Source organism: Panthera tigris, chromosome A1 (genome assembly GCF_018350195.1).
Source record: "Panthera tigris isolate Pti1 chromosome A1, P.tigris_Pti1_mat1.1, whole genome shotgun sequence".
NCBI classification, from domain to species: domain Eukaryota; kingdom Metazoa; phylum Chordata; class Mammalia; order Carnivora; family Felidae; genus Panthera; species Panthera tigris.
Genome location: NC_056660.1, coordinates 124,787,624 through 124,800,532, shown reverse-complemented (window position 1 = coordinate 124,800,532; position 12,909 = coordinate 124,787,624). Strand labels below are relative to the sequence as shown.

At 36.9% G+C, this 12,909-nt stretch overlaps 1 protein-coding gene across 4 annotated transcripts in view; it reads right to left on the bottom strand.

Annotated features, from left to right (window-relative positions):
- GPBP1 (GC-rich promoter binding protein 1) overlaps nt 1-12,909 on the bottom strand; it is a 74,828-nt gene that overhangs the window by 42,298 nt on the left and 19,621 nt on the right. For all 4 annotated transcript variants that reach the window (XM_042987197.1, XM_015536586.2, XM_007079924.2 and 1 more), the window contains exon 3: nt 515-634. In XM_042987197.1, coding sequence (XP_042843131.1) covers nt 515-577 — 63 coding nt within the window. In that variant the 5' untranslated portion in view covers nt 578-634. The remainder of the gene's footprint in view (nt 1-514; nt 635-12,909) is intronic.

The window sequence follows — 12,909 nt, the reverse complement described above, 5'->3', positions numbered from 1 at the left end:
TGCAGTCTGCTTGGGATTCTCTCTCTCACTCCCTTGCACATGCACGGGCTCAAATAAATAAATAAACTTTAAAAGAAAAAACAAAATGTGTACAAATTTGATTAGCACAAAAGACAACCAAAGTAAATGAAACAAGTATGGTGATGGTATACTAAAACTGACAAATTCAACATGAAATAATTTTGGGGCGCCTGGGTGGCTCAATCGGCTGAGCGTCTGACTTTGGCTCAGGTCGTGATCTCACGGTTCGTGAGTTCAAGCCCCGCGTCGGTGTCTGTGCTGACAGCTCGGAGGCTGGAGCCTGCTTCACATTCTGTGCCTCCCGCCTCTCTCTGATTCTCCCCCACTTGCATTCTGTCTCTCTCAAAAATAAACATTAAAAAAAAAAGAGAATTTAGACGGTAACACAAATTTTCTCCTCAAAAATACTAAGGCTTCACATTTAAGCTACCTTTGTGTAGAACATGAACTGAGAGGCACACAAAAAGACAAAGAGAAATGCAAGAAAGAGTACCTTTGTTGATGATGGTGGAGTAGGAAAATTAAGCCAGGCTGGAGCAAAGTCATGCTGCGCCATTTAGGTCCAGTCTCTCCAACTCAGTGAAACAAGGCTTCAACACCTCATGGCAAGTCCCTGTCGTATAAAAACGGAAGGAAATTAGACCTGGAGCTCCTTGCCCAATTTATCTTCTTATGCTCTCTTCTGAGTGACAATGATCTTACTACTGTAAGATTCCAATTATAATGAAATTCTGAAATAGGCAAAAATACAGTAACAAAAACTAGATCAGAAGAGTGGGGGTGAGGGCCTGAGGCATACAGGTATGACTGCAAAGGGAAGGAGGAAGTTTTTGAGCTAACAAGGTTTTTATATTGATTGTAGTTATACAAATGTACCCATCTGTCAAAAATCAAATTGTACACTTAATACTGGCCAACTTCAGTGTAAGTAAACTATACCTCAGTAAACCTTATTTTTTAAAATTACAATGGTCTAATCACAAATAGACTAGACATCAAGTGTCTCTAGATGTGACACATGAAGATGCACAACCATGTTACCTATAATACATTCTTGCTCCCACCCCAGATGTAACCTGAAATCTGATCTAACTACCAACTTTCAGGAAGCTCAACAAACAGGAACAAATTAAGGACATCTGAGGGAAATAACCCAGCAAATCCAGATCACACGATACTGGACAGGTCAAATGATCTGCGTTTTTTTTTTTTTTCCCCCCAACAAATAAATGGCTGTCAATATGCAAATAATCAAACACAACAGGTGGGCCTTATACAGATCCTTACTCAAACCAAACAACCTTTAAAGACTGAATATTATGAATCAAAAATTTAAACATGAAGTGAACATTAAATGACATTAAGAAATTATTAGTCAATTTAGATATAATAATGGTGTGATGGTGGTATTTAAAAGAAATACTGAAGTCTATTAAACTGATCCACCTGGGATCTGCTTTAAAATTAGCTTTAGGGGTACCTGGGGTGGCTCAGTCAGTTAAGAGTCCCAATTCTTGATGCAGACTCAGGTCATGATTTCAGTTTCTCAGATTGAGCCCCAGTGGGGCTCTAAGTGGACAAAGAGGAGCCTGCTTGGGATTCTCTCTCTGCCCCTCCCCTGCTCAGACATGAGTACGGTCTCCCTCTCAAAATAAACATTTTTTTTTTAATTTGCTTTAAAAATCATATAATGTTCAACAGGGGTACGGGCTGGGACACCTGGGAGGCTCAGTCGGTTGAGCGTCTGGCTTTGGCTCTGGTCATGATCTCACAGTTCATGAGTTTGAGTCCCTCGTCAGTCTCTGTGCTATCAGCTCAGAGTCTGGAGCCTGCTTTGGATTCTGTCTCTCTCTCTCTCTCTCTGCCCCTCCCCCACTCCTGTTGTTTCTCTGTCCCTCAAAAATGAGTAAATGTTAAAAAAAAATTTTTTTTTTTCTAAAAAAAGGCTGCACATGTTTATAAATGGTAGTACAAGGAGGTGTATACTTTTTCCCTAGTCACAGGTGTATTTGAAAATGCCCATAATTAAAATGGCTGTTTAAAATTATAATCATCACAACAGTCATCTTAAATATTTCAGGAGCTACAGCTTTTCTGCACTCTAAATTTAACTTTTTGGATGCCTCTATCAACTCCATCAAAGTTTCAAGTTGCCAGCCCAATCTAAACAGGAAATTCATAGTTTTTGGTTTTGTTTTTTTTTTAACGTTTATTTTTATTTTTGAGACAGAGACAGAGCATAAACAGGGGAGGGGCAGAGAGAGAGGGAGACACGGAATCTGAAACAGGCTCCAGGATCTGAGCTGTCAGCACAGAGCCCGACGCGGGGCTCAAACTCACGGACCGCGAGATCATGACCTGAGCCGAAGTCGGACGCTTAACCGACCAAGCCACCCAGGCGCCTCTGTTTGTTTGTTTTAAATAATGCAGAAGCCAACTGGACAACTGTACTCCTTTCATTATAAAGTTTAGACTATCAGTTGATGAAGGAATCAAATTTTCTATGCATTACCAAGGTCTGAGTTTACTAATGACTAATGTATTTACAATTGCTTAATCTCAACAGTGAAATTAAAAAAAAAATAATAATAATCGATACCATTGTTAATCTTCCTTTTTCCAAATTCTTTCAAATATAATTTCTATGGCAGAATCCTTTAGTCACACCAACTTGCTAAAATACTTTTTAAAAAAACATTCTCAAATACTACAGAAGTAGTCTTTTTTTTACTATTCCAAACAGTAGGGACCTATTTAAAAATTTAAAGGTTAAGGTTAAGAGTGTCCAGATACAGAAATAGATACAAATGGTTAACTCACTATGGTAATGAAAATGTTCAAATACTAAATGCTCGTATGAGCCATGAGCCCAATGTGGAAAAACCTTGATAAAATCTGAAAAATATGAGACAAATTCCAGTAATACGTTTATGAAACAAATGGAAGAGTATACTTAACTACATAAAAATTCAAACAATCCAGTAAACTCTAATTCTACTGTCATCTTACACTACATTTTCAAGTTTTCTGAAATTAAAAGTAAAACTTAAGTGTCTTTGGATGTATAAAGGATTTTCATTATCTATTCTGAAATGAAGCTACAAACTAAGCTGCTCTGTGATGTTTGTGACAAGATGTTACTTTTCCAACAACTTTTTGTTGGAAACTCTTTAAAATTAGTTTCAGTAACTAAATGGGAACAAAAAGTTTTTATACTTTATATCAAAAATTCACAGGGAAATGCAGATAACCTAAAATAACCAATAATTTAAAGCTTATTTTAAACAATCTTCGCTAACTTATATGCTAAAAACAATCCCTAGGTGGCAAATCACTATTATTACATATTCATTTCTGCAATATCTTTAAATGTGATTTGAACCTAGTTTTTAACGAACAAAGTATGAATAGCTAATGGTAGAAATTTTCACGTTCTGAAAAAAAAGGTAAAAAACGCTTATTAAGGCATTTACACAGTGTGTGAAGGAATTATGATATGCCACCCCAAAATATGCCATTTTAACCTAACAGTTTTGAGCTAAAGCTCAAATGCTTTGAGCTAAAGCATTTTAGTTCCTGAAATCCCTTATCTATCTAAAAGCAGAGCCTCCCAAAGGATTTATGATTCAGCTCCCCTGGAGCAACTCTTCTCTACAAAGAAAAAAAAAAAAAAAAAAAAATTCAGTCCCAAACGGAGATATTGCCACAAACTATCATTTCTCCCATCAATTTTCCTAAGGGTCCACTTACCTAACTTTCCCAAGCCATCTTGTTTTTCCATTACTGCCCTTTCTCCCCTCCCTCTCTCCCCAATGGAATTAGGTAAAGAGTTATTTAGCAAATTCTAACCATCCCTAAATTACTCCCCTATGAGAGAATATTCTAATAAACTTTTATTTCTTTTCTCTTGTTAATCTGTCTTTTGTCAGTCTAATTTACAGTGCCCCAAACCAGGGAACCTAGGAGGCTACAAGAAATTTTACCCCCTTACCTGTATAAAGGCAAATTAAATTTTCGAAAGTGCCACCCTATCATTTTCTTTTTAGCCACACTTAGTGCCATCAGAATTCATTCTTACTTTCCCTGCATAATATTAGGAGACAAATTGTGCCCCCTTGCCCCCACAAACTCCCATATCCAAGTTTTAACTGCCCAACCTCAGAATGTAACCATATTTGGAGATAAAGGCTTTAATCAGATGATTAACTTAAATGAGGGTGTTAGAGTGGGTCCCATTCCAATTCTCTGTGCCCTAATAAGAGGAGAAAATTTGGACACAATGAAAGACACCAGGGTTGCACAGAAAAGAGACCATGTGAAGAGGCAACAAGAGGGTGGTCATCTGCAAACCGAGAGAAGTCTCAGAGGAAACCAACTCTGTTGGCATCTTGATCTTGGACTTTAAACTTCCAAAACTGTGAGAAAATAAATTTATTTAAGACACTCAGTTTGTTTTTGTTATGGCTTCCCTAGTAAACGTTAAAAAGAAACAAAAAGACCCAAACTGAGTCACTTATTCTAAGCCCCACATCAACAAACCAAGACTTATTACTATGTAACCTGACTGTGCTTTCAGACCTTCCCAAAAATCAAATCTTAGCTGGTCAGTCTGGAATTTCTTGGTCAGCACTAGTGAGGTAATCACCTGATAGACCCCTTCCATTCCCTAATGAAAGATATAGTAGTCCACTTTTTCCCTGTCCCTAGCCTCTTCTGCCTATAAAAGCCTGCCATTTTGTACAGCTCCTAGAAGCTCTTATCTATTTGATAGATAGGATGCTACCCCATTCATGAAACTGAATAAAACCAATTTGATCTTTAAATTTACTATGATGAATTGTTTCTTAACACAAATGAATACAAACAGTATCAGAAATATGCTCATCAAAAATGTTTGTATATAAAAACTAGTACTTACAGGAAACTGCTGGGGGGGGGGGTAAATAACCAGTAATTCCAGGTTATTAGGAAACTTCCACCAGATCCATTAGGTCTGATGGGCCCATGTAGACATAAATAATTAAGAGTTTTAAAAGCTGACGGTATGGTGGCGCTTCAGTGGTTCAGTCAGTTGAGCGTCCGACTTCGGGTCATAATCTCACAGCTTGTGGGTTCGATCCCCGCATCTGACTCTGTGCTGACAGCTCAGAGGCTGAAGCCTGCTTCAGATTCTGTGTCTCAGTCTCTCTCTGCACCCCCGCCCCCACTGACACTCTGTCTCTCTCAAAAATAAACATTAAAAAAAATTTTTTTAATAAAATTATAAAAAAAGCTGATGGTATGAAAATACTAATTTCTAATCTCAACCAACTTACAACCTGTTCATGAATAAATGCCTTCAGTCTAAAACATCAACTATTAAAAAAATTCTCCAGAGGAAAACTGGTTCTGAAAAAACCCTAATTGAAATACTGTATATTTATTAAGTGTACGCACCAGACTTAAATATCCAAAATGGAGTTCTTCAGATTGAAAAATGCACTGTGGCAAAAAGTACACAAGTAATATGATTTTTCCTAATTCCTATAATGCTTTTACTTCTGAACCCACCAAAAGTTTGTGCCAAATATTTTCAATGAAAACCTCAAATTTAGATGAACAGTGAACTTACTATCTTTATAATGGTTTACATTTCAGACACCATAAATAAACTTTAAGTCACAAAGCACGTCAAAAACATGCAAAACCAACTAACAGCTAAGGCATTTTAACTTTTTAACTAAGAAAGATTTTTAAGAAAGAACACAGGCTTCAGACTCTGTCCTAGATTCAAATCAACTCAGTTACTAGGTTGGTTGACTTTGGTAAGTTAACACCAAAATGTTTCTTCTCTTTATTAAAATTTAAGACAACTACCAATTACCTTTCAAGATTCAACTTGATAACTATTAAAGTTCTAAAAAGACAACTATCCTTTATTATCAGACTATCTACATAGAACCCTTTAACAAGGTTAACTTTTTCATTTAGCCAAACTGTTCACAATCCTTCATTAATAAGGTAAGAACCAGAAAACAACTATTCAAATTCACGTGTGAAATACTTTTTTAGTATAAGCTCAGTTTAATATATTAGATTTTATTTAAAAAGTGGGTCTTCCTCTTCCCACTTATTATCCCAGTTATTATATGGGAGAAAAGCAGAGGAGCCAGGGGATCCAGATCTTAACAGGCAGAGTCAGATAAGAGGGTATCAACACCTGGGAGTGGCCCAGCACAGGATGTCGATATCAAAACAAAGTAAGGAAGGGTATCCACGGAGAGGGACAGTCAGGGATGGGACACTGAGCCCAAAAGAGTAGTAAGGAAGGCATCCATGTGCGGGGAAGAAAGGAGTGATCACAGTCAAGAGGCTAAGCTGGGAGAGGTGGGTATCCACATGGGGCAGGTGACAATGGCTACGACAGAAAACTGATTATATACAGGGGAAATAATCAAGTAAGTATTCAGAATAATGAAAGGTAAGTTTCTTACTATTCAAAGAACACAGCAACTAGTAACAGAAAGGGTGAAAACTAAAGGAGAATGCTGTGGTGTTGTAATGTAATGTATCACTATCATGAACGATTAATTCAGTCATATTAACAATATTAAGATACTAAAAAATAATATTAAGATACTAATGTTCACATATAACCATAAAGGTAAATATTCCTGTTTATGTATATACACCTCCCCCAACTCTGCAATGAGAGAGCCTGAGCATAGTGACTCCAATAGCAATGAGCATACTTAACACTGGGCCTCGGCTTCTAAAAATGGTTTTCCATTAAAACTAAACTAAAAATGGTTTTCCACTAAACAAAACCAGGGCTTTGAAAAATAGCTGATTCCAGGGCTGGGGAAAGAAGATGACAAAATAAGCCCAGAATATTTTATTTTAGCAAAAAGCAAAGAAATGTCTAAATAATGATTACAAAGTATCAAGAGGACATAGAAACCAGCATGAATGGGTTCCCAGTGGCCAAATCAGGGACAAGACGGACATTAAAATAAGAAAACACATGTGAAGGACATCAACACAAAAATGACCAAAAAAGGAACTCCAAGAGCCTACCCCTTCACAGAAACACCAAAAAGTCAAGCAAAATCTGTCAAAATCAGCTTTGTCAGTACTCTGAAACAATCAAAAGGCTTACAGCAATCAAGCAAACAATGAATCCAGAAAACGCAAACTTAAAAACAGTAGAAAAGGTTCATAGCATTTTTATTTGTCATTGACTCCCATCTTTCCCTAGCATAGTGGAGGTCCTGAAGCCAGTGTGAAACCCAGGTTTGCTTCTGGAGTCAAGTAGACCTTATTCTCAAAGGATTATGTTTGTCTGTATAAACCTGTCTGGGAGCTAAGGAATGACCTGAGGTAGCTGCCTTTGTTTTACCTACCATGCAAGGAAAAACTGCTAAGCTAGAGGCATTCCTGCAAAACATTATACAGCAAATCAACAACCTCCTCCCTGGGACCAAGGTTTATAACTGAGTAAACAATAGCACACCCAAAGGCTGTAAATAAAGGCCAAGAGAGAATTTCTCTGGGAAATTATGACATTGCAGAGAACTCCCTTATACCAGGAGACTTAGAAAACCACACCATATATGCCCAGATCAAGACACTTGCTCAGAAAAAAACCCTGAGAAAACCCTCAACTTTCACTTCAGACTGATCTTTAGTTTCAACAAGAGCAGGAAATGAAATCTAAGTTGTAAACTGTGTGGCTAACCATTCAAGAAATTCCCCAACAAAGACCCAACAGGCAAAGACTGGGAAAGTTAAATTACTTTTTAATTTTCCTTTACTTTTATTCCTTTTTGTCTTCAGACATGCATCTCCAACAAAACACTAGCTGAACATGGTTAAAGGGGTCTCTACTTAGGTAAAAGTGGCTCTTGTTTGAAAAGCTCTCAAAGTAGCAGTATGTGCAGACAGCAGAAATAAAACTCCTATTGTATTGCACTGAAATTACTTTCTGTAACCAATAAATCTTTAGTCAAGTCTTATTAAAAGCTGCAACCTGTAAGCACTAAAAGTTGGTTCCTCGTTTGACCCATGTGTGAAAAGATCTGCTACCTTTAGAGAAGATAACTTACTGATCTTGATATTCATTTACACTTTTACATTGTGTTCACCATGGATTTTTCCATTAATTCTTTTAATTTCATTAAAATTTTAATTATCTCACATTCTCCTTGGCATACATTCTCCTTATGCAAAACCCGGAAGTATTTTTGGTTATTTTACAAATCATCTTTGAGATGCTAGTCCACAGTCTTCCTGGTGTTGGCCTCAATGAAATAAATTCCTTTCTTGTTTCACCCCCAGTCACTTTTCTACCTTTGGATTTTGTCAGCCTTGAGGGGCTGAGCCTGGTGTATTGAGGACTCTCAGAGCCAGGTGCTTTTGCACCTATCTCTGCACCCCAGCTACAAAAAGACATGTAGGACACCATCAAACATACCAACGCCCACCACAGTGTAAGTATATAACATATGCATACTATCTATTAAAATTCCAACATCATTTTTCATAGAAACAGAAAAGGCATTCTCAAATTCGCTTGGAACTGCAAGGGATCCCAAACATCTAAAACATTAACTGCGAAGGAGAGTACATTTACAGAACTCACATTTGGGTATTTCAAAACTTATTACAAAGCTACAAAAATAAAATCACAGTAGCATAAGGATATATAAACCAATGGGATAGAACAAAGAGTCCAGAAATGAGGTCATACATGTATGGCCAGTTAATTTTTGAGCAAAACACTAAGAACATTTAATGGGGGAAAGAACAGTCTTTTCAACAAATGATGCTGAGACTGGTGGATATTCAATGGACTATACTATTCACACCACATACAAAAATAAACTCAAAATGGATCATCAAACAACTATAAAAGCTATCAGAAAAATACAAATAAAATAAAATAAAATAAAATAAAATAAAATAAAATAAAATAAAATAAAATAAAATAAAAGCTACCAGAAGAAGATAGGCGATAAAGCTCCATGACTTTGGATTTGTCAATGGATTTTTAGATGACACCAAGAGCATAAATAGCAATAGAGGGGAAAATGGCCTTCATAAAAATACAAAACTTCTATGGCAAAGGGTATTATCTAGAAAGTGGAAATACAACTCACAGGATGGGAAAAAATATTTGCAAATCCTATATGATAAGGATCTAATATCAAAAATATAAAGGGGCGCTTGGGTGGCTCAGTTGAGCGTCCGACTTCAGCTCAGGTCATGATCTCACAGTTCGTGTGTTTGAGCCCCACATCAGGCTCTGTGCTACCAGCTCAGAGCCTGGAGCCTGCTTTCGATTCTGTGTCTCTCTCTCTGCCCCTTCCCTGCTCATACTCTCTCTCTCTCTCAAAAATAAATAATAAAGATTTAAAAAAAATTTTTTAATAAATAAATAAAAAAAATATGAGAGGAACTGGTACCCTTTGACATTGTTAGTAAAAAGGTAAATTGATGCAAGCACTGCGGAAAATTCCCGTAACTCCTCAAAAAGTTAAATATATGTCTCTGTGTGTGTGTGTGTGTGTGTGTGTGTGTGTGTATACACACACACACACACACACACACGACCCAGAAATACTACATATATTTATGTATATATCTCTAAAAGAACTGAAAATGGGTATTCAAATACCTGCACACCAGTGTTCAACACCAGCTCTACTCACAATAACAAGTGGGATGTCCAAATGTCCATCACACATCAGTGTATAAACATGTGGTATAATATATATATACAGTGTAAGAAGGAATGAAGTACTGACACATGCTAAAAGAGTTAACTCAAAAACATGCTAAGTGGTGAAAAGAAGCCAAACAAAAGATCACATATTGCATAATTCTAGTTATATGAAATATCAACAATAAGTAAATCCATAGAGATGATAGGCCAACTGGTGGTTGCCAAAAATTGCTGGGACAGAGGAATGGGGAGTGACTGCTAAATCGATACATATTTTTCTTTTACGATGACAAAAATGTTCTGGAACTTGATAAAAGTGGTTTTACACCATTGTGAATGTACTAAATGCCACTGAATTGTGTTTTAAAATGGTTAACTTCAGGGGTGCCTTGATAGCTCAATCAGTGGAGCATCCCACTCTTGATTTTGGCCCAGGTCATGACCCCAGGGTCATGGATCAAGCCCCGTCTAGGGCTCTGGGCTGAACATGGAGCCTGCTTGAGATTCTCTCTTCCTCTCCCTGTGCCCCTCTCCCCAGCTTGCATGCACACTCTCCCTCTAAAAAATAACATGATTTTTAAAATAAAATAAAATGTCTGGGACACCTGGGTGGCTCAGTCGGTTAAGCGTCCGATTTCAGCTCAAGTCACGATCTCACAGTTCATGAGTTCGAGCCCCGTGTCAAGCTCTGTGCTGACAGCTCAGAGCCTGGAGGCTGCTTTGGATTCGGTGTCTCCCTCTCTTTCTGCTCCTTCCCCTGCTCATGCTGTGTGTGTGTGTGTGTGTGTGTGTGTGTGTGTGTGTGTGTGTGTGTGTGTCAAGAGTAAACATTAAAAATGTAAAAAAAAAAAAAAAAAAGTGAAGGCTGAAATAAAATTGATGCATTGTTTATAAAAAAATAAAATAAAATGGTTAACATCATGTAATATGAGTTTCACTTCAATAAATATAAGAGTGCTGTACTACAACCCCTTGAATAAAACACCATGAATCTGGATATAAAGGCATACAATGAAAAATTAAAGGAAGAAGAGGTTATTTACACAATTTCTAAGTACCTCCCACCCTCCAAAACAAAAACAAACTACTTACTACAGCTCTGCAGTCAAACAGCCAAGCAAATAGCCTGGGAAATCCTTAATCAACAGATCAAAGTGAATATCATCAGTCAAAGAACAAACTGAAATAGTGTGCCAAATGATAGAATGCAATGAGCAGAAGAAAGCACTACTTTACTTTGTAATATTCTAGCCAAAGATGCATAACCCAAAGAAGCAGAGCCTGTCTGAATGAGAAATGCCACTCTCCAAAGAGTTATACTACAATAACTGGCCGATAACCTTCATGTATCAGGTTATAAAAGGAAAATCATTCTTTAAAAATGATCAGTCTGTGACATTTATTCTATAGTTTTGTGAGTCACATTTCTAATTTTTGAGAACTAATACTAGGACATCCTGTTCCACTGAAATTGTTTTCAATGTTGTAAAATTCTTATTAATATTTAAGTAGGCACATACTAAGTGCTAAGTGATTTCCAGACTTCCCTAATACGAAGTAAAAGAGTCCCCCCCCCCCCCATAGATTGATTCCATAGGTCTTAAGCAGAGCCTACAAATGTTTTTAAATCAACATTTAAAGTGATTATCACAGGGGCACCTGGACAGCTCAAGTCGGTAAGTGTCTGACTTCAGCTCAAGTCATGATCTCTCAGTTTGTGGGTTTGGGCCAGGCGTCGAGCTCTGTGCTGACATCCCAGAGCCTGGAGCCTGCTTCAGATTCTGTGTCTCCCCATCTCTCTGCCTCTCCCCCTACTCATGCTTTGTCCCTCTCTCAAAAATACACAAACATTAAAATAAATAAATAAGTAAATAAGTAAAGTGATGATCATCAAGAAAGGATGGTAAATGCTGCAATAAACATCAAGAAGAAAAAAAAAAAAATACTTGCCTAAGGACCATGGCCACACTAAAGGAAAATATTCTATAGTTTGTTATTTTACAGTTTGGACCATGAAACAATGCCCAGTATTTTCAGTTATCGAACTCTACTTAAAATTATAGATTAGACATTCAAATATAAGAAAGCATTAAAAAACTTCACAAGAAATCTAGAGTATTACAGGGGCGCCTGGGTGGCTCAGTCGGTTAAGCAACCAACTTCAGCTCAGGTCATGATCTCGTGGTGCGAGTTTGAGCCCAACATGGACCTCTGTGCTGACTACTCAGAGCCTGGGGCCTGCTTCAGATTCTGGGTCTCCTATCTCTGCCTCTTCCCTGCTCACATACCTTCTCTCTCTCTCAAATAAGTAAACATTAAAAAAAAAAAAAAAAAAAGAAATCTAGAGCATTACAAATTTCCATCCATTAAAAAGGTTCATTTTATTGCTTCCTTTTACCCTGGAATTTTGTTAGACCCTTATGCTCCGTTTCCTTCTTTAATTGCTCAGTACCTTCCCATGCTTTGCTTACACGACCCACCCACCCCCCAAAAAAACCAGAGTATTAAAGAACTCTTATTATTAAATTATCACATATAGAAATTGCTACATTCACTTCAAAAAGAATTTTAAAGGACAAAATATCATTACTGGAAACACGATGCTTCTATTTCTCAAGTTTCTAGACTACTAAAAGGTACAATACACAGAATTCAAAAACATAAAATGAAAGGATTTAATTTTCATGTAAAATTCACTACAAAAAAAACAAGCCTTACTCTATGAACAAGTTTTTGCTCACTGAGCTTCTCTTTCTTCATAAAACTCAAGTAGGTTAAGTCATCCTTGATTTTTTTTTTTCTAATTCAGCCTTATTTTTCTAATTCAACCCTTTTCCTTTAAGGATTGGTAATGGTATATTGTAATTTAGAGTAATACCGCAAACAAATTGGACTCAACTGGAACAAAACTTAATTTGAATAAACTTAATTACCAAAGAGCCTATGTGTTCAAAACAAAGTGAAGTCAAAACAGTGAAGATCCTTAAAGACTCAAGAAGGCCGTCCCTCTAGATCTAACATTATAACAGGGTTAACAAATAATTATTTAAAAAAAAAGAGAGAGAGAAAGGAAAGAAGGAAGAAACAAACAAACAAAAAAAAAAAGAAAGGTAGGTTGTGACCTCAAATCCTTCTATCAGAAAGGTTGAGATGTAAAAGCAAATTAGTTTTTTACCTGAAGTATT